Source organism: Nomascus leucogenys, chromosome 3 (genome assembly GCF_006542625.1).
Source record: "Nomascus leucogenys isolate Asia chromosome 3, Asia_NLE_v1, whole genome shotgun sequence".
In the NCBI taxonomy this organism is placed as follows: Eukaryota; Metazoa; Chordata; class Mammalia; order Primates; family Hylobatidae; genus Nomascus; species Nomascus leucogenys.
This window is the reverse complement of record NC_044383.1, coordinates 67,609,434-67,632,846: the sequence shown is the minus strand read 5'-3', so window position 1 is coordinate 67,632,846 and position 23,413 is coordinate 67,609,434. Positions and strand designations below refer to the sequence as shown.

General features: G+C 36.8%; 1 protein-coding gene across 5 annotated transcripts in view; it reads right to left on the bottom strand.

The window, feature by feature from the left end:
* Positions 1-22,803, bottom strand: part of KHDRBS2 (KH RNA binding domain containing, signal transduction associated 2) — a 677,326-nt gene extending 654,523 nt beyond the window's left edge. For all 5 annotated transcript variants that reach the window (XR_004029312.1, XR_004029313.1, XR_004029315.1 and 2 more), the window contains exon 1: positions 22,438-22,803. Coding sequence is in view for 1 of the 5 variants with exons in the window: in XM_030809415.1 (XP_030665275.1) it covers positions 22,438-22,528 (91 nt within the window). In the remaining 4 variants the exon portion in view is untranslated. The remainder of the gene's footprint in view (positions 1-22,437) is intronic.
* Positions 22,804-23,413: the final 610 nt, after the last annotated feature.

Sequence of the window (23,413 nt, the reverse complement as noted above, 5' to 3'; positions counted from 1 at the left end):
TGTTTCTTATAAAACGAAGTTACTTTAAATACTAATGTCTATTTACTAAATTCTCTTAATTACTACTTCATATTCAATAATTTATGAAAATGTGCATCAAACCTTGAGGTGAAATGGTCTTGACACACTGGTTTTACATCCTTGCCACAGAGTAACATTTATAATTAATTCTTGCACCTAAATGAATATGCACATTTTGTGCAAATCAGAAAATGCTTTAATTTCAAGGATATCATTTTAACCTCCAGGATGAAAGCCATAGGACATCATTGTCCTTGTTGTTACCAAATAAAAGCTCTAGGGGAAGCTTTGATTTTCAAAACGCAGCGTCAGGTACACAGTTTTGCACAAAATGCAATCTGAAAACATCAACCAGATATTATTTCTCATTTGACGTCAACCTGCCTTTATCTGACAAGTAAATTGGGTATACAGCCAAATACACAGAAAAAAAGATGTAAACAATATATATTCTTTATAAGCACCTAAAATTATGTCCCAAAGTCAGCAAATATAGGAAACGATTGAGTCACATCATTTTTTGAAAAAATACTAACTGATCACTTTACTATGCTTTATGTTCCTAACGCTAGTTTTAAAAATAATTATCATCGTTTCAGGGATCTGCCAAAGGGCTCTCTTTGTTGTGACATGTCAAATCAAAAATGCTTATTACCCATTCCTTTAATCCAAAACTCTAAGACCTAAATGAATATATCCATAATCACTTTTTATTCTATATACTCTAATATAGCAGTTACATTCCAATTTAAACAGAAAGCCAGTTTGTTTCTTCCCATAGTGATTTTCAAATTCAACTTGGTGACTTTTTGAATCTACAAAAGAGCATGGGTTGATGGGTTGGCTATTTTCTTTTCCTTTACGATAGCCTTGATCCTTTCTTATCCCAACAAGCCTCTCTTTCTGCAAGAACTCACAGAAGACCGTTAACAGTTTCGAATGATCTCATTATTATTGTGACATGCAATAATTGACTGATTTTACACTTACTGAGACATATAGAGTAGGGATTTATTACCACATCATTCCGATTGTCTTTCTGTTTTTCTGAAATACATATTTTGAATCATATATATGATAAGTATATATTTATCATCCAATTTATTAGGCCTTTTTCCTATTGCTTATTATAGTCATTGAATCAAAAAGCTGACACGAAGCTCAAAAATTAGGTGGCATTAAAGGTCCTGCTGTCTTCCTAGGAGTCACACAAATACAACTTCACATGACTAACAATTGAATAGCTAGGATTCTGTTTCACATCCCTGCCCCTACCCACTGAAACTCATCAGATTAACAATTTCAACTATCTAATATGAAGATATGTTCTAAAACACAAATAGATCTAGAGGAGTAATCACAGGAAATTTGCATTTTTGTTAAAAGAGAATGATTAAGTAAGCTTGGGTTCACGAACTATCAGAGAACTATTAAGCTTAAAGTTTTACTTAAAACTTAACTAAAAGATGCAATGGGGACCCTCAAAGTACTGGTGTTGCAATATACACTAAAATATTATTTATCTAGAAAATGAGCTGTTTGATCTTGTTCATACAGTAAGTGATTAAATGATAGAGGGAAAGGATAACACAGACCACTGAAAAGACTGTCTCCTGCATGCCACCCTTGAAAAGAGCACCTATGTCCTTTAATTACAAACCAAACTTGCTAGTTAATTAGCCTCCACTTTGATAGGCAGAAATAACAGGATTACAGTAAGAGGAGTGTGCATATGTCTGTGTGTGTATATGTGTGTGTGTGTGTTTGTGTGTATTTGAGACATATCATTAGTAGTGAAATTAAATGAACTCCTCCAGATTTAATACATAAAGATGAATTTAAAAAGATGGAACATTTAAAAAAATTAAACCTAATTGAGGAAGAATTAAGAAAATGAATCAGCTAAGTGTTATATTTTCAAATACATTTAGTTTAACCAACCCCAAAGCCTATAAATATTACAATAGTAAAATGAGAGACCTTGTGACTATTTCACAAAAATTCTTTTCTTATTTTCTTTCTCAATTAGGAGTATCTTATATTCACCTGTTCATTGCAGGCTTTTAGCTCCCAGCAGCAAATGGAAAGGCAGAACATGGCAATGGGCCTTTTGAAACCAAACAAAAGATTGTCACTCCCAAACTACCAGGTATTTCCCTTTTGAATACAAACATACTATTTGAAATAATTCATTTAGCTTTTTCTAAAAGCACCTTGTATAACCTTGCAAGTGGTGATTTGTAATGTGGCAGGCTGTTAGCAGGCAGCTACAATATTTTACCTCAGCTCAATAAACAGCAGCATCATTCTAAAGTTCATTCATACAGAAACTTTTCAGGGGTGGTATTTTCCAAGCCTAGTTCCTGTTTATTCATTTCTTGATTTGGGGGTGGTGGGGGAGGAGGAGATTGGGCCGACAAGCCATCTTCCTCCTCACTTAGGTGACTCACTTTCAACTCACGAAGGACTCTGGCAGGTTTTATCTGTATTACACAGCCAAAAGGGATTAAAATAATCTTACATTATAGCATCCTATGCATTGCAGTGTCTGCATTTGACTACCTTCCCTTGCCCTTTTGGCTTCAGTGCACATCTGTCCACCTTCTACAAGCCAGGGCCTATATATTTCTTGCTTGAGGGCTGGCTCTGGCTGGCAGAGCCTGCTTATTTGCCCCTACATGACAAGCATGACATATCAGCAAATTAATGCCTCCTAGGAGCTGCTCTCAATCTAAGGCTGATGAAATTCAGGTAAATATCTTAGCTCCCTCACTTCTCCACTTGTGTATGCTTACCTTCTAAAATTTCCTGGTGTGATTAAGCACCAGTTGCCAATAGCAGTAACTTGCTTGAAAACAAATCCTATGTGGGCTCCTTTTTTTGCAGGTCTAGTTTCCTCATTTCCTGAGATACCTCACAAATAAATTACCTGTATTTCAAATGATTTGTCTCAAAGTCTACTATTTCTGGGGGAATTTGTAAGACACTGTGCACCTCTTACTAAATAAGCTTGGGCCTAACTTCAGCCAAAATGAATGAAGGGCAAATCTGAGATACATATTTACCCGAACACGCAAGCAAAAATAAAGATGTCAACAGATAATAACTGTATTCTTTCTCCTTATTTTTATCTCCGAGGATTAGTAGAGTTTGAAAAGTAAAAATTTTAAATAATAGTGTACAATATAGAGATGTTTTTAATTTATACATAATTACAATTAGACTCACACACATTCATATAAAAAATATTTTTTCTTTAGAAATTGATAAGGTTCGTTTGGCATCTTAGCTAGTTTCAGTGCTGGGAATTAGTAGTACAAGTAAGTTTCTACACTCAAGTCCTAATTTCAATGTCTGCTTCTGGGGAAACCCAAACTGAAACATTATAAGAGATTGCTATTATCTTATGACCAGTCCTGTTCTCCTTTGCAACCCTTTTGGTTTCAAATAACATAAACCAATTGAAGCCATCTTCAACAATCATCAGAAAAGGACATATCTTGGAAAAATTCCGGGGTTTCTCAAGAGACCAAGGTCAGCTGGGCCCCTTGAAAGACTTTGTTGGAAGGCCACAGGAAACCAAGGAAATTCTCCTTCATCTCTACCTCACTGTTTCGTTCTGTCTGAAGATTAGACCTACAGCTCCAAAGTTTACATGTCCTCTATATTAGGAATCAGCTCAAACTGGTTTGCTTCCTCTCAGTTTTAATGCCAAGTTCCCATCAGAAACAGTATTTTAGCTGCTCTGAGCCATTTGGCTGCAGCCAGGTGAACAAGGGTCCATAATAAAAGTGCTCAGAGAAGGAGACACGGGTTCTAAAATGGGTCAAAAAAAACTTGGACAATCTCCTTAAAAATCTCATAAAACATCAATTATATAATAATAACACTAGGGAATAGAAAGTGGCGCACATAAGCAAATTGTATTTGTTTTTTGTTTGTAACCGGGAGTAGTCAAAATGAGCTACAGACTAAGTCAAAACGACCTACAGACTAATGATGAATGTGGAAATGCACCAGAGATTTTATTCTCTCCTAATCCCCCCATGTGGATCTTAAACTGACTAGTACTGCAAAAATTTTGATAAAAGTATAAAAAGATGCTTTAAGGGATTCAAATCTATCAACTACTACTTAATGTCAAATCATACATTCATACACAAAATATTTTGAGATTCAATATCAAAATTGTTTTGCTTTAATGATAAGAAATTATTGTTCAATACTATGAAATTGTAAAAACATAAGATGAAATAAATATTTATATGTTATCTAAGCAAAAGTTCCATTTTCAAGAAAGCATCAATATATAGCTTTTAAAGAAAACAAAGTATTTTTCTTTTCTCATAAATTTCTATAGAGGTATTAATCCTATGGGAACACATTTCAGTATTTTATAATTTTATATTGCTTGATAGCATCTAAATTCATTTCTCTTCCTGTCCTAAATGCAAACAAAAATTTTCCACTGTAACACTATCCTAAACCCCATTATACAGGTTCATTTGCTTTTGGGGGTAGTAGCGTTCATGCCCATAAAAACATATTTCTTTGAGAATTACCTCACCAAATGCCAGCACTGATATATTCTGTCAGTCTAGATCATTGTTAAATCTTCTTTTTGGTTATTAGTGTTGACATGATGAGTACATACATGCTTACTAAATGATAGTGGTTTAGTACTTGAGGGATAAGCATAAAGTCACCAGTCACTTATGCTGTTGGGCAATTTCAAGAAATTTATGTCACGTTTCAGGGTGACAGCAATACTGGCAGCTAACATGCCCCTAAAGATGAAGATATAAAGATGAGCTATCATTGTGGATGCAGATGTAGGTCTCAGTTGTTAGTCTACAAGTACATCTACTCTACCAAGGGTGGGGATGCCAATTCTGTTTGCGTAAGATATATTGTTTTCTTGAAAAAGTATAAAGACCACATAACATACTGTCTAAGCTTACATGGTCCTTTTTAATGGAAATGTTTAATGTGTTAATAGAGGAAAAAATGTTTCCTTGATTTTGTTTCACACCAGAGCCTACTTTGCTACTCAGGACAGTGCAGTGCTTAGGATTTACTAGATATGATTACATAGCTATGTATAAATTTAAAGTACAGTATCAACAAATATCATACTTAATAATCTCAACAGAGTCACTGTCTCCTTCAGAATTAAAACAGTCATGCAGAGGGTCAATATTGAAAAACAATTCATATATTCATAAAACACTACAAAATTTATTTTGCCATATTTCATATATTTAAACACAAACCTTCATTGTATTTACACCGTATTTTTGAACACTTTAAACACAGCATTGAGCAGAGACAATTTTTTTCAGCAAATGATTCTGGAAAAACTGGATATTCCAATTAAAAAATACTTTGACTACCTTGACAACACATACAAAAATTATTTCTAGATGGGACATAAACCTATACTTAAAAGCTAAAGCCACAAAGCTTCTAGAAGAAAACATTGAGAATAACTCTGTGACCTTCATACAGGCAAAGATTTCTTAGAGAGGACACACATAGGACTAAGTATGAAAAAATTATAAATTGACTTCAGCAAAATTAATAACTTCTGCTCTTTGAAAGATGAGAATATTAAAAGCTGAGCCACATATTAGGGGAAAATATCACAAAACATATTTGTAATAAACGATGCAAACCCAGAACACGAATAACTGCTACAAGAATAAAAGACCCACAATCCAATTAAAAATTTGTCTCAGCATTCTAGGCACTCATTTCAAATAAGAATACATATAAATGGGCCCCCCAAAAGCATATGAAAGCATGCTCATCCATATTAATATTCAAGGAAATGCAAATCAAAACCACGGTAAGTTACCACTGCAAACCACTGAAGTGGCTATTGTTAAAAAGACTGAGAACTTCAAATGTTGGCAAGGAAATGCAACAGCCAGAATTTTCATACATCACTGGTAACAGAGTGAGATAGTAAAAGCATTCTAGAAAACTGTTTGGCAATTCCATATATTATAATAAAAGGTTAAGTATATATATGCTCTAAGACCCAGCAAGTACACTCCATGCAAAGAAAACATGTCTATAAAAATCCTGCACATGAACTTTTATAACAACTTATCTATAATCAGCTAACACTGAAAGGAGCCCATATGTACATTCATGATATTGAATAAACAAAATGGGACATATTTGTACAACGGTGTACTTCTACTTCTCAGCCATAAAAGAAATAAACTATTAATAAATGCAATAACGTGGATGACTGTCAAAGATACACTGAACCTAATAAAAAGGAAGAGTATATACTACATTATTCCACTCATATGAAGTTGAAGAACAAAGTTTTCTCTAATAACAGAAATCAGAATAAGTGGTTCCTAAAGGAAATGGAGGTGATATAGTTTGAATATTTGTCCCCTCCAAAATCTTAACGTTAAAAAGTGATCCACAATGTTGGAGTTGGAGCCTGCTGGGAGGTGTTTGGATCCATGGGAGTGGATCCCTCATTAATGGCTTGGTGCCTTTCCCACAGTAAAGAGTAAGTTCTCACTCTATTAGTTCACACAAGAACTGGTTGTTTAAAAGGGTGTGGAACCCCATCTCTCTCTCTCTCTCTCTCCCCCCCCAACCCACCCACCTTTCGCTCTCTCTCACCATGTGACACATCAGCCCCTCTTCCATTTCTGCCACAATTGGAAGCTTCCTGAGGTCCTCACCAGAAGCAGATGATGGTATTATGCTTCCTGTGCAGCCTGCAGAACTGTAAGCCAAATAAACCTATTTTCTTTATAAATCACCCAGCCTTGATTATTCCTTTATAGCAATACAAAAAAGACTGAGACAGCAGGTTATAGAAAGGGGTCACAAGGGAAGTCTCTGGGCTGACAGAAATATTCTCTACTTTGCCACGGGTAGGTATTGTTCACACAAGACTATACAATTACCAAAACTCATTAAGTTTTATACCTAAAAACTGCATTTCACTGTTTATATATTTTACCTCAACTTTTTTAAAGTAAGAAAACCAAAGTGAAGTAGATAAGGAAAAAAATCTTTATTAATTTCTGCTATCAGATGAATACTGCATATACACTTGCATAGGATTCATGAGATGACTGGACAACCTATGAGATCGTTGGTAAGAACCTATGTCATAGATGAGGAAAGAAAGGCTCAAAGAGATTTAGAAATTGGCTCACTGTCACAAAGCTACCAGATTAGCAGATCTGGCACTCAAACAGTAATATTTTGACTTTACCTACCATGTTTTTTCTACTATAACAGTAGCTTTCAGCATTTTTACCATATTCCACAGTAAGAAATGCATTTTATATAATGACCTGGTAAATCCACAAATTCCATATACACACACAAATTATAATAAATGTGTCAGAAAGTTATGTTTAACCTTAAGTATATATGTAGTATACACACATATACACACACGGGTATGTGTATGTATGAATAAATATGTATGCGTGTGTGTATATATAGTCATATGCCACATAATGTTGTTTCAATCAACAATAAACCATATATAACATCATGGTGGTCCCACAGGATTATAATGGAGCTGAAAAAGTCCTAAGGTGTAGCCATCCTAATATCTATCACAATGCATTATTCATGTGTTTGTGGTGATGCCGGTGTTAGCAAACCTACTGTGCTGCCAGTAGTATAAAAGTATAGCACACACAATCACGTATAGATCATAATATTGATAATAATAAATGTGTTACTATTTTATGTATTATACAATACTTTTTACTGTTATTTTAGAATATGCTCCTCAACTTACATATTTTAAAAATTACTTGTTAAACAGGCACAGGCAGGTCCATCAGGAGATATTCCAGATTATCATAGATGATGACAGTTCCCTATGTGTTATTGCCCCTGAAGACCTCCCAGTAGGACAAAATGTAGGGTGGTGGATGACGGTGAAATTGATGATCCTGACCTTGTGTAGTCCTAGGCTAATGTGTGTAGCTGGGTCTTATTTAACAAAAAAGTTTAAAGAGTAAAAAAAAATAATAATAAATTTAAAAATCAAAAAAGCTTACAGAATAAAGATATAAAGATATTTGTTTAGCTAATTGCAAAAAGTCAAAAAGTTTTTAAAAATTAAAAAGCTTATAAAGTAAAAAAGTTATAGTCAGCCATTAATTATTGAATAAATAATTTTTAAAAAATAATTGTAGTGCAGCCTAACTTAGTGTTTATAAAGTCTACAGTAGTGTACAGTAATGTCCTCGACCTTCACCTTCACTTACCACTATTGACTAACTCAGCCAGAGCAACTTCCAGTCCTGCAAGCTCCTTTCATGGTAAATGCCCTATATAGGTGTACCACTATTTATCTTTTATACTGTATATTTACTGTACTTTTTCTATGTTTAGGTATACAAATACCATTGTGTTATAACTGCCTGCAGTAATCAATACAGTAACATGCTGTACAGCTTTGTGGCCTAGGAACAATAGCTGTACCATATAGACTGGGTGTGTGGTACATTTAGATTTGTGTGAGTATACTTTCTGATGTTCACACAGTGATGAAATCGCCTAATGACACATTTCCCAGAATAGATCTTTGGCACTGAGCAACAAATGACTGTATTTGAAATGATACACAAGCACATCCTTTTTCTTAGGTCCAACACAGTCATGATTTCCTCCAATACTGAAACAGACCTATGTAGCAGGCTGCGTTAAAAGACAATACATTTATCTTTTCATACTATATCCTCAGTAAGAGAAATGCTCAAATTACAAGAAGCAGTAAGGATCCAACAGCATGCCCACTGAGGCATTCCATCTCATGCTTACCATGGATCACAGCTTCACTGACCCCAATGGAGGCAGTAAATTTCTGTATTGAGTATTGGAGGAAAAATACAAAGGAAAAAAGTATCAAGATGTTGGCAATGAGTGGTCAGCAAAATCATACATGCCAAAATGTCGGTAAGAATTGTCAAAGGAAAAAGCAGATGCCTACAATGGATTTGAGAGAGGAAAAGATTCAGGATTCCCAGAACAGAATTAATTTTACAATTTTATAATATCATATGTAGTTTTGTAAAAGGATGTTCCCACATTACACTGAGCAAGTTAGAAAGGTGGAAGTAGATGGGGTGAAGAACAGAGATATAGAGAATAGGAGACTACAGGAGTTCTGTCGTAGTTTACAGTGAGCAAAAGAAACAATATGCAGCTGTCATTATGTTTTCAGTTTAGAACTAAGAGTGTACCCAGTTTGCATATGAGGAAACAAAGGGATATAGAAGTTAAAGTACCTCACTCAGAATAACATGGGTCTTTAATTCTAGGAAGAAATAATGGACTTAGGGAATCTAGCTTCAGCATCTGTTTTCAGCCACTACCCTCAAATGCCTCTCATTCTACTGTCCCCATTTATAAATTAAATCACACAAAATTGCTATTTTTTCAGGTCAAAATGATGAAATATTATCAATTTCATACAGTTCAACATATTACTTACTCCTAGCTCTCCTCCCCTATGAAGTCAAAGTTCTTGAGTGAGTTCTCCTACCTTCTCTCATAGCCTCACTTCCTATTCATTCTTCAGCTTGCAGAAATAAGAGATTTTGTCCAACCCTTCTCTCAGTCTGTTCTTTGTTGCCAAATCCATTAGAGGCTCTTACTCCTTGTCTTACTTGATCTACTGCAACATTTGAAAATATTGAATAAATCCTCATTCTTCAAATACCCTATTTACCCGATACTGAAATTACTTGGTCTTTCCTACCTACGTTCTAGTAAAGTCCTTTTAGTCAACTTTGAAGATGAGTTTTCTCCGGTCTTTCCCTTAAATACTGATATTCCTCAGAGTTTTATCCGAAGTCTCCTTTCTACTGCACTTTATATGCTCTCTCAGGGTGCTCTCTTCTACTCCAAAGGTCAGTTATCACCTAGATGCTAGTAAAACGTAAACCATCACCTGCAGCACCATCTTTCTCCAGACCCAGCTCTCCACTTGCATTTTTACTTGAACACTTCACAGTCCCTTCAGCGTGTATCCAACTGAACTCAGCATTAACCTTCTTTTAATAAATATCTCAGTAACTGACACTGTCATTAACTAATTACCAACGAGCAACCAAGATAGCCAACTTGACCACCCTTTATTTTTCAGCCCCTCTATCCAACCCAACACTTTACATTTTACTTGCAATTCTTTTTTTTTTTTTTTTTTTTTTTTTCTTGAGATGGAGTCTCTGTCACCCAGGCTGGAGTGCAGTGGCGTGATCTCAGCTCACTGTAACCTCCGCCTCCTGGGTTTAATCGATTCTCCTGCCTCAGTCTCCTGAGTGGCAGGGACTACAGGCGTGCGCCACCACGCCTGGCTAATTTTTGCATTTTTAGTAGACACGGGGTTTCACCATATTGGTCAGGCTGGTCTTGAACTCCTGATCTCGTGATCTGCCCGCCTCAGCCTCCCTAGATCTGTCTACTTTTCCTTATCATATCGTTATTTGAATCCAAGCCACTGTAACTTCTCTCTCGAACTGTTGCTGTAGCTACCTGATGGCCTGCCCGTTTCTTGTACCTATCCAATCCAGTCTCCAGCAATGCAGCTACATTATACTTTAAATAAAACTCCACCACACTTGCCCCTTTTTAATACCTTTCAATGACTTTTACCATTGCTTGTAGCATAAAATCCAAAATTCTTAACATATTTTACAAGGTATGTGTGATAAGCCTCCACCACTCTCTTTAGACACATTCTTCTTGATTCTTTCTCCTTTACTATGTCTCCAACGATGCTTAACTTCTACCAATTTGAATAAATATTCTCTTTCTTGTCAGATTTTAGAGATGTTGTTTACCATATCCATGTATAATTCTCTCCAATTTACAGCTGCTTCATCACTGAATCCTGGTCATATTCTACTTATTTGTAGAATCTAAACTAATATGCCCCTTCCTATGGAAGCCTTTCAACTCCATAGGCTTGTGTAGGTGTCCTGCCCCAAACTACTACAGCATCATCTACTTCTCTTATCATTGTATTATGTAGATTTTTATGTATCTCCTTCCCCCTCCTCAAACTAAATGTAAGTGTCAGATACTAATGAAAAACACAAACAATAAGAACCAACTGGGCCAAGCCTGTATCCCTTCTCTTTGATTCCCAATTAACGTATGCTTAACAAACACAATATATACATATATTGCTCATCAAATACACACACACACACACACACACACATATATATGTATATATGTAGATATGTGTGTGTATATATATATATATTCCACTCATTTTACTCAAAGGGAAACCATTTGGTTTATTGAAACTCATTCCAAATACTTATCTGACTTAATTAAATTGCTTTTAATTATCATAATGTTTTATTCTAACAGATTTTCCCTATGTAGAGATGACATAATATCCAATCTTTCAGTAATTTCAGAAGACTAGCTTAATACATAACCATTTATCATACTGAAGTCCATTCCAAAGCAATATCATAATAAAACGCCATCTGCCTAACATACCAAATGTTCTTTCATCTTCCCACAATTCCTTAAAGGCCCCCTTTTCCACAAGGTCTTGGATGGATAAAAAAGTGGCTTCTACTTTTCGCCAGAAAAAAAACTTAAACTGTCTAGAGACATGGATGATTCTTAATCCAATTTTACACTTACTAATGTCTTTCCATTTATCATTTACAGGAATAAACATCATGGTAAATGTACTCTATTATTTAGTCATTCATCTACTGTTTGCATTTTATAGTATTCTTTTATAAAATGAATGTACTGGTGGATGTAAATCAAATTCCAGAAAAAAATTCCTTAAATTTCCTGGAGAAAATGGTTTTAAAGGAAACAACAATTTCTGCAGTAACCTAGTTAGTTCACTCTTCTAAAAGTTTATTAAGGCAAGATTTTGCTATTCCCTTAAACAAGTTATGTTCTTTAATACTGTTTAATGTTTCAATGTATAGTGGCTGCTTTTTGACACTCTTTCACACTTTTATTGGACATTTGCCTAACCTCTGATTTATTGCTTTTTAAAAAATCCAAATTGATTGTACTACCTTGTAATCTTCCTTTTTATCTTTTCCTATAAAACAGGGATAATATTAGCTGCCTCTCAGAATATAAAGACCTAAGCCACTGTGTATGTTCAGTAAAAGCAGCCATTACTTGAGTCACCCCTTTCTTCTTCTCAAAATTAAGCAAAATTCTTCTCATTCCGCCTCTTTATTGTGTTTCTATCACAGAAGCTCCCTCTCCTGAGTTGCAGTCAGGGCTCATCATTACCTAGCATACAACGCTATGAACCTGCTAAAAATATCTACACTCTAGAGAAAACACACTTATTCTGGTTTTCTGTAAGAAGAGTAAAATCTAATCTCTAATGTTTTAAAGGAAACAGACATCGATCGTGGCATTTCTGATAACAGTACAATAACACCAGCCAATCTGTTTCAAAGTTATTAAATTCTAATACCTCAGAACATACAGGCAACATTTAAATCAAGCTATATTGTCTTGTTTCTGATCAAATGTAAAATTTGCTCACTTCTAAATGTTAAACAAAACTCTGACCGCCTCAAGACACAAGAGAGGGCCTATATTTGTTCTTTGTTTCTAGAATAATTCAGGAAATGTAAGCAGTTCTCCAAAAAATGTACGGAAAAAATGCCTCAGCAAACCACACAAAATTATCCAACCACTTTTTGGGTCAAAAGAGGTCTGAAACGTTTCCTCTGCTGTGCCACCACATCACTAAGCTCTCTAAAAAGCAGTCAATATAAGTCATTCAGAAAATGTAGGCTGTCTTGATGATCCTTAATTCAATTCTGTACTAAGGTAAATTCCCCCATTTATAAACTTATTTGACTTTTATAAGCTATACTTATATTTTATGATATCATATAATAATTCATCCAATATTGGCATTCAGAAACATATTTTAGAAGTTAATGGCAAGAACAACATTGATCTTATAGATAAAATGTGCACACTAATATCTGGCATTCTTTCAAAGCCTAACATTGGGTCTCTATCACAGGAGACAATGTGGTGTAATGGTTACACATGGCGTCTGGGTGAAAAGGCCTGGGTTTCAACTTTACAATTTATTTGCTGTGAGACCTGATATAAATTAATTTATCTAAGCCTTAATTTGTTTAATTTGCAAAACGAATGCTAATAACCACACAATAAGATTGGTGGGTAGATTACTTGTGGTAATGCACCATATAGTACAGTGTCTGGCAAAGAGTAAACTCACAATAAATGTTGAGATGATGATAACGGTAATAATGATAAATATCTCATTACCATAAACAACAGAAGTTATGACTTTCTCTGAATTCCTATATCAGTGGTCTCTAAAATTTCATAAAATCTATCAGACCCTCCATATACTTATTTATATCATATATGTATATATATAAATATCTGTCTCTATATATGTAGTTGAATCCCCTATAGATTATAAATCCCATAAATTAAACATTTGATATTTCATTTATTAATAGCACATATCATATGAAGTTTTTTGGTTTTTTGTTGTTTTGTTTTGTTTTTGAGACAGAGTCTCACTCTGTCACCCAGACTGGAGTGCAGTGGCGTGATCTCGGCTCACTGCAACCTCCGCCTCCCGGGTTCAGGCCATTCTCCTGCCTCAGCCTCCCGAGTAGCTGGGACTACAGGCACCCGCCACCACACCCGGCTAATTTTTTTGTATTTTTAGTACAGATGGGGTTTCACCGTGTTAGACAGGATGGCCTCGATCTCCTGACCTCTTGATCCACCCGCCTCGGCCTCCCAAAGTGCTGGAATTACAAGCGTGAGCCACCGTGCCCAGCGCATATGCAGTTTTTACCAACACACATTCAAGGGCATATGTGATTGTCTAGTCAAATACAGTAGAGTACTAGTCTGATGGAATTAATCCTCCAAAGTATAACTAAAATATAAGGTAAATAGCCTAATGCTTTTATGATTATTATCTCTCTAAACTGCAAAATCTTTTTGGAAGTACTGTTCGTGAGTCAAATGGAGGATGTGCTAAAAAATGACTTCTTTTCCCCAAAAAAGTTAACAACAGTGGAGCAAGAGGATGCTTGGCCATGACCTCGCAAGTATTCGGCAAATAAAAGATGCAATCATTACAGAACTCTGCACTCGAGAAGTTGAGGAAGCCATATAATATGGATATTTACTAACATTAATGTAGAATATCAACTATTAGTGGTTATTCCACGTCTAAAAAAATTCCAAATTCAGCTTATTTTATTGGAATTCAGCAGTTTTCGGGGAATAGTAACAAATTTTGATCTATGAAATATATTAAATATTACACGGTTTATAGCTTTAGAAAATCAAACTGGTGTCAGAATATAATTCCAATGAAGATACATTTCTTATAATATAGCCAAACCAAAAAAAAAGATCAAATTCAGTGTTCAAATAAGTGCAAAAGGAAAGCTCATGATACTACACAGTTATTTCCAAGGGTTTCTAAAAACTACCTCCAAACCTCACTTCCTCCCCTTCTACAGCTGCTGTGGGAACAAACAACTTCACTATAGACTGTGTACATAAAGAGAAACTGAGAAAAACTGTTCCCATTCTCGGGTACCAGGCCATAAAAAAACCTTAAAATGAGATAAATATAGAGAATATTACTGTGTCCATTATCTAGATGAATTGATCATGGTCATGCTCATTCCTATATAACTAGTTAATGAAATATTAATATTAATGTACAAGGCCTAATATTCATTCAAAAGCAAATTTCATAAAAATATAAATTAAAACACATAAATGAATGGGGATGGGACATTACAGATAAACATAAGAAGACTTTCTTTTCTAGAAAGTGGAAAAAAGGAGGCCAATTGTCTCAGTATCACAAGACTCGGGAATGACATTCCAATTGTTTTCTTAGATTTTCTTTGTGCCGCGTATGTGCCAGACTGAGTGCTAGAAAAGCTGGCAACTCAGAAGTATTAAAACCAGACACGGCCAGGCGTGGTGGCTCACGCCTGTAATCCCAGCACTTTGGGAGGCCGTGGCGGGCGGATCGCAAGGTCAGGAGATGGAGACCAACCTGGTTAATACGGTGAAACCCTGTCTCTACTAAAAATACAAAAAATTAGCCGGGCGTGGTGGCAGGCGCCTGTAGTCCCAGCTACTCAGGAGGCTGAGGCAGGAGAATGGCCTGAACCCGGGAGGCGGAGCTTGCAGTGAGCCGAGATTGCGCCACTGCACTCCAGCCTGGGCGACAGAGACAGACTCTGCCTTCAAAAAAAATAAATAAATAAATATAAATAAATAAAAAGCAGACACACAGACACACACACACACACACACACACACACACACACACACAGCCTCAATCCAAACAACAAAGAAACAAATGGGCAGATTCTCAGATACCTCACAGAGTAAAGAAGGACTTCCCTGTACTATCTTTCCAACTTCCTGCAAATGAATAATTTTTCAAAATTGACTTAAAAACAAACGGAAACTTTCAAAGTGGCCTCCTGAGGTTTTGAATTATGCAAAGATAAAATATGACTGAATTAGTATTATCATTGTAAATGACAGAATTACTGAAAATACTGAAAAATTGTTTCTGGAGATAATCTTCTAAACACATGGTAGGAGAAAAAGGAAGATATGAGGTCAGCATGATTCAGTTAAGAAACATTTATTGAGGCCTTCTACATACAAGACTGAAGGCAAGCATTAAAAATTCAAAGACAGAAGTCATAGTATGGCCCTCAAGCTTAGAGGGGGAGACAATCAAGATCAAAAAGAATTGCATGTTGCAATGTAGTAGTGGTGGATAGGTTGAAAATAAAACCAGAAGTGCACTTAATTTATAATGAATTAGATGAGAAGCCATTACGAAAGGCTTCCTAGAAGAAGGGATAGCAGTACCCAGTTTTATTGGATGAAGATAAATTATAATCATGGAGAGAAGCTAGAAAGGGCATTCTAAAGCGAGGTCCTAGCATGTGCAACACCTTAGACAGAGGAGAGGACAGAGAGAAGAGCAAGTGTTATCACATGCGGAAGAGGTAGCAGAGGGGCCAACAGGAGGCAGGTTCTGAAATCTGACGGAGAAAAGCCTGTCTGGCCTCTACCTGGCACCATCACATACCAGGCACTGTGAAAAGTGCTGCTAATATAATGATGAAAAAGACTTAGTTCTGCTCCTCAAGAGGAGACAGACAGGAGCTGTTTCTCTGGTGAGAGAGACAGGCACAACCTGATCATTCTAAAATAACAGTTTGGACAGTGATCTAGAGGCGTTCATTATGAGAATGAGGGGAAAATATCTAGCTTTCTGTGAATAGGTATGGGAATGTCAAGGAAGTGTAGAGAGTGAACTATAAGCAGTTTGGTATACCTGAGAGAAATTAAGCAGAAAGGCTGAAGAGATGCTTCTGGAGAGGTAAGCATGTTATAAGAACGTCAAGGGGTATAGACTACGCCTTGCAGGCAATGGAAATTATTAAGAAGTGTGACATGGTGAGACTTTAAATGAATTACTGTGACAGCATTGTGTGTGTTGGTGTGGGAAGGAGGGAAATGAAGGATGATGAGCGCAAGAAATGGTCAAAGAAGGAAGTAAAGCCAGTAGAATATAGTGCCCAGAAGACAAGGAAGATGGAAAGAAATCAGAAGAAGGTCAATAGTGGAAAGTGCAGCCAAGAGACTTGATGAGGGGTCAGAAAAAATTTATTTGATTTGGCATTTATGAGATTATTCTGTCACTAGGGTCATCACTTTCAGGACAGTGATGAAGACAGAAGCCAAACCAAATAATTTTAAAAAGGTAAATTCAGAAAGTGAGGCAGCTAGTTTATAGTTACTAGTATTATCAGAAGTTTGAAGGAAACAAGGAAGGACAAATGTCAAGAGAGATTATTTTTTAATATTTCTGGCAAGTGAAAGAAGTATTCTATTTCTTCAAATTATTCACATTGAATCATGTTGACAGCTGCTATAAAGAAAGTGTCGATTGGGAGAAAGAGTAGGAGATACAAATAAAGGATTTAACTACAGAATGAGTCCAGAGATGAAGAGCATTTGGGTCAAGGATTTGGATGGCAAGTCAACCTTGAAGAAATGAAACATTTGGTCTTCTGGGAATGAAAGACAATGACGATGGCTATGGAAGTTTTTAGGTGGTAGGAGGTTGAGGAATAGCAGAAGAGAGATATCCATTTCCTCCAATAAAACAGATGATGAAATCACCTGCTGAGAGTGAAGAACATGTGGGTTTAAGAGGAAGCCTGAACAGGTCTGAAATTACTCTTGAAATAAATAGGACCAGGGCTAATCAAGCTCATGGTTAAAGACTGACAAGTGATCATCTACTAAACATGATATTTTTAAAACCCTCAATGTAATCCTTTTTCATAAGGTAATTTATTTCATAATTTGCTTTATGAGTTCAAATGTAACTCAGCAGTAATCTAAAGTAAGGCAGTGTTTATTTTACTTATTTTCTCAAATTGAGGTGCATCATCACGTTATAGTTGTTTAATTTCTGCTTATATTTTTGTTATACACATAAAAATTATTGGCCGGGCACAGTGGCTCACGCCTGTAATCCTAGCACTTTGGGAGGATGAGGCAGGTCAATCACAAGGTCAGGAGTCTGAGACCAGCCTGGCCAACATGGTGAAATCCCGTCTCTACTAAAAATACAAAAATTAGCCGGGTGTGGTGGCTTGCACCTGTAATCCCAGCTACTTGGGAGGCTGAAGCAGGAGAACTGCTTGAACCCAGGAGGCAGAGGCTGCAGTGAGCCAAAATTGCACCACTGCACTCCAACCTGGGTGACAGTGCAAGGCTCTGTCTCGAAAATAAAATAAAATAAAATAAATTGTTAAAATACGGCTTATGTTATCACAAGCATCACAAGCAGAAGTTGTTTTTTGTTTGTTTTTGTTTTTGCTTTTGTTTTTTTCCATCTTAAAAGAACCCTGCCTGGTAGGTATTACTTTTCCTGTTATATAGATGAAGAAACTGAGTATCAGAGAGGTGGAAAAAAATGACACAGCCTATATTTCCCAGTAGGTAGAAGTGTCAATAATCACTCCGAAGTGTTTTTCTTGTCAACGTAGACATTTTCCACTATATCATAAATTCTCTTAATTGAAGATCAAAGATAACTTGAATTTAATTTTTTGCCCATGTTTGTTTTGTATTTAAGAAACGTAAGTAGGCCGGGTGTGGTGGCTCACGCCTGTAATCCTAGCACTTTGGGAGGCAGAGGCAGGCGGATCACGAGGTCAGGAGATCGAGACCATCCTGGCTAACACAGTGAAACCCCGTCTCTACTAAAAACACAAAAAATTAGCTGGGCGTGGTGGCGGGTGCCTGTAGTCCCAGCTACTCCAGAGGGTGAGGCAGGAGAATGGCGTGAACCCGGGAGGCGGAGCTTGCAGTGAGCTGAGATCGCGCCACTACACTCCAGCCTGGGCGACAGAGCAAGACTCCGTCTCAAAAAAAAAAAAAAAGAAACATAAGTAAGATTATCCCAAGTCTATTGGGAGAAAAAGTTGATTACATTAATCAAAAGAAAAGTCATTTTAAAGAGTCACAGGAAAACTATTTTTTAACCAGAAGCTGTTTTAGACATTACACTACTAACTTTCCTTAATTTAAAAACTTATCAAGCTTTATGAAAAATATTTCAGAAACATGATCTAACTAATAAATGGTTCTTATTGATAATCTAAATGTAGTTAACTCACAAGTTTGCATTTGTGGTATTAATCCCTCTTTTCTTAATATTTTTAAGATCTCATTTATATCTGCAGAAATAAAGGCCAAGTCTAGATGGCAGGTCAAACTTTTCACTAAAGTTTGAAAATAGCACCTACAGTTTTTTGAAAACCATTCGAACTGCTGGAGTATTTGGCAATATTTGACATCCTCATATAATGAGTCAACCAAAACGGTTATGATTCTTTCAGTGCTTGCAAAGATTTCAGGCTAGGAAATCTTCCCCAAACCTCTCTCAATTGGACAAAAATTTATAATGCTCCTAAGAGTATGGAATCACCATAATTGAATACATAAATCTGAACAGATCTATGTCTGTCAGCAGACATAGAATATTTCCAGATAATATTTTCATGTATATACATTTTTGGCCTCAAACATTAATAGTAGTTCAATAGACTTAAGAACATAAATCTGTCCCCAGTACCCAAAATAAAGTATATGCCTCAAATTACATTTTAGTGCCATAAATATACTATTAATCATTAAACTAGGAAAGAATGAAAAAAGTTTCAAAAATGTGCAGCCATTGAATTTTTGTTCCGAATATACAAACATCACTTCGTTGTATCATCAGTAGTCTGAGACTTAATTAGAATTGCAAAAAAACCACATACATCACTTAGTCCAACTCCTTAATTTGAGAGACAAGGAAACTGGGCCCAGGGAAAGAAAGCTTACCTAGATTCAGATGAGGTTAAAGTGGAATTCAAATCTAGGTATCTAGATTCACAGTTTAATGCACTTCCCAGAAGCGGAAAAGATATAAATAAACTCATGTAATTTCATCTGGCAACCAAATTCAAACACTGAGTAGAACTGTAAGGATAGTCCTGAGTTTGCTGTTTTATCATATTCAAAAGCACCTACCATAACAAGTGGATAACTAAGCAACATTATAATCGCAGGATGAACATTATTTTAACTATTTAAGCATATTATAAACAAACTTCAAACTACATTATTCAAGATCTCTTCTGAGTAACAATCAACTGAAATCATTCTCATTGAAAACACACAGCAGAAACAAGTGAAATAAAACAAAATACAATGGACCCCCCAAAAAAAACCAAATAAACATCCAACTAGTACTTTCAACCCCACAGCCTTCAATTCTACATGAAGTACTGTCAATTGAGCACTGATTTGCATCTATCACCAATCAAAATGCAAAATAAATCATTGTGAAAGCTCATTGGTTTATATTACTGCCTTTATATATATTAGCTTCCGGAAAATCATTCTGAAGAACTGAATCATCTGTATCATTTTTATTACTCACTCAGGCTTGACACTGTCTGCACAGTACTGACTGAAATGTACTTTGCACCTTCTTTCCAAATGAATATCTATGTCAGGTTTATTTATAGCCACTCCCTTCAATCAGTGCATTCTCAGGAATGAGAAATAAAATCATCTCAACAATACTCTTCTATAGAGATCTGAAACTAAGCGTGGACATCTTGGCAACTGGCCTTTGGAAAGATAACGAAAGATCTATACCATAAAATATACATTAAGATTATTGAGATTCCAAGAACAATCATCTTACACTCTTTAATTAGCACATGTAAAGAGCCCCTGGTACAGAGAGCTAATCTAAAACCTATGCATCCTTTTGCATAACTCTGTATGTACTCCAAAATTATTATAACCTCCTCCATTCTCTGTTCCTCATTCTGATTTCTCTGAAATTTGGGTACCCTCTTTGTTTCTTATTTAGATGCTTTTCTCTATTTAGGAGCTTTTCCTTCTAATCCTTTACAAAACCAGGGCATGCTTCCCCCTGCTGGGAAAAAATCAAATTACAAGGTACATCAGAACATGTTCCTAAGTATTATATCCAGAAATCAAGTTCCTAGGAAAGATAAAATGTTAAGGAACCAAGTGCATTCTCTGACTGTTTTACCAGCCACAGAAATACTTATGCACTCTGTTAAGAGTTTCTTGTATGCATTTATTTAGCTTGGCCGTCTTCAAGTACAACTCATATTAATGACTGATGAATTAATCTTTGAGCCACTTGTCTCAAATAGAACTCCAATTAGCGGGCAGAGAGAACGATCAATTTGTAACCTTTTTTTTCACTTTAAAGACATATTATCAGCTACATAAAGAAACTTCTGTAAAATATATTGAAGACTATTCAAAATATATTAAAGATACTGAAGACTGGTAAGACTTGCTTTTTAAATCATTTCAAACAACCTTAAACATCTATTAACTCATTATTTTGCTATTATTTTTATGTAGTTGTCTTTTTTGGGAAAGTAAAAAAAAGTTCGTTTTTCTTGACTTTACTTTTCTACTTTAATTTCTATTTTTTTCATTCAGTAACCAAGAAAGTAGTAGGCATAATTGTATTTCACCTTCCCACTTATCTATAAAACAAGCTTTTTCCCTGAAAACAGTTTAGTTATTTCACATGTTCCATGTTTTGAATATAAATCTTTTCCTAATTGTTTAGTATTTAAATATAGAAAAATACCTTACACTTTATTGTTAATATAAATAACAATTCATAAATTAAAAAATATAGCTAATGCCTATTTAAATCATATATTGAGCAGAATTTATTCTTCCTTCGTACAACTAAGTCTCAAAAAAATCTTTTAATACTGAGGAGCTTGGGTAGAGGAAGTTATCCCTTTTAGTTTTTTGCTATATGTAAGTCCGTAACAACCTTAGCTACAAAACTGCATTGTAACCAATTTGATGATGAAGCAATTCATTATTAATGAAGTATTCATCTAAAAAAATCTGCAGATGTTTTAAAAAGGCATGTGTAAGTAACTACAGATATCATAGGTGTCTTTAGTATTCAGATGGCATTATTATAACATAAATGGAGTAATTCGGTTAATAAAGTTCGTGTGTCTTTTTTCAAAAACAACGTTTCAAAGCAATGCAAAAAACAAGACATGTATGTTCCTCTAGGAAGGAAATCTCCTTTAACATTACAGGTACACAAAAGAAAATGCACACTTGGTAAAACAGTTGATCAATTATAGAGTGTTCCCAGGGACCAGTATCTCACAGAGTACCCAATCATCACACTTCAAATAAATGTATAAGCACTTTAGCCTCTACTTACCACATTAACATACATATAAGAACATGCATAGTTTAATGCATAGGTTAATTCTAACACTTTCCATAGGATAGACTTTGATTAAAGGGTATCAAAAATCACTTCCTAAATGCAGCAAAAAATAAAAATAAAAATAAAAATACCAATCTGTAGCTACGAAGCTCTTAGAACACTACATTGATCACCATTTACTTCCAAACCGCTTTCCCCTCCCTCTGCGAAGTGAAAATGTCCCTGTAGACCGCGTTACACTTTATGGTTTCTCTATCAGTGATCCTAACAGGTCACACCGCCACTGCCATTAGATCTCCGTAGCTTTGGTCTTCTCCAAATTAAGACGTGGAGAAGGAGCACCGCTGTCCGCCCCAAGAACAGGGTCTGTCCGCCCGAGCTCTGAGGCAAGCATCTTCAGGGGGACAGTTTCTGCGAAGGCGGCGAGAGGAGTCCCTCCCCAACTTCACTCCCCTAACCAAGCCGCGGGTGACATAGGCAGCCGGCGGTTTGTGCCCATCTGTGGGGGCAAGTCCTACCTTCTGCCAAAAGGCGCGATGCATGCACAAAAGATGGATCCAGGCTATCTTTCTCTGCCATCAGCTCAGGCAAATATTTCTCCTCTTCCATAGCGCGGACTTCGGACTGTCCCCGGGCGAAGCGCGAGGTTCCGCTCGCTCGGACGCAGGGTCTTGGGGCAGCGCCTGGCTCCCGCGCGGCTCCTCCTCCCCGCGGCGAGGGATCTCTGTGCGTCCTCACTGGCCCATGCACCCCGCACCTGCGACTCCCGCCGTCGGGCTGCGTGGCCCCGCGCCCACACCTTCCCGTCCCTTCCGTCGTCCCTCGCTCTCGCCGAGCCCGGGCTCACACCAGCGGTCTTAGCTGGAGAGGCGGGAACAGGGCGCGGCCCACCTCCGCCAGCCACTCATTGGTGGTCGTGCCAGGAGAGGCGGGGCGCAGGCGAAGGCCGCGGGCCCTCATTGGGCCGTAGAGCACGTCGGGTCGCCTGACTGGCAGGAGGCAACTGCAGAGGGGAGGGGAGCTCGGAAGGTGCAAACGCTTTCTTCTTGCAGCCCAAGCCTTCCCTGCCTATTAGGCATGCCCAGTTTTGTGGAGCTCTCTGGGTCTTCAGCTAAGGCGCGGAGGAGAGAGAGGGCGGGAAAAGCGCGGGTTAAACAGAGAGGTCTGAGTCCAAGTGGACAGGGGAGATGGAGATGAGAAGTGAGCCACTGAGAGGGTGGAAAAGCGCCAGGGAAAGTCTCAGGAAGGTAGATGGGACTTCACCTGCGTCCCTAAGGCACAGGTGTCTCCTTTCCCTCACACAGCTCAGGCGCACTCCAGTTGTGCAGGAATCAGCAGCGCACTGGGTCTGGAAATATAATGAAGACTGCATGTGATCGGCAGCTGATATTTCCGATGACCTACATCTCAGGGACGCAGTAAGATGTTCATTGATAAACAAATAAAGCGGCTCTAAGAAATATTGTGCAGAGACATGCTTCAGGTGTACAATCA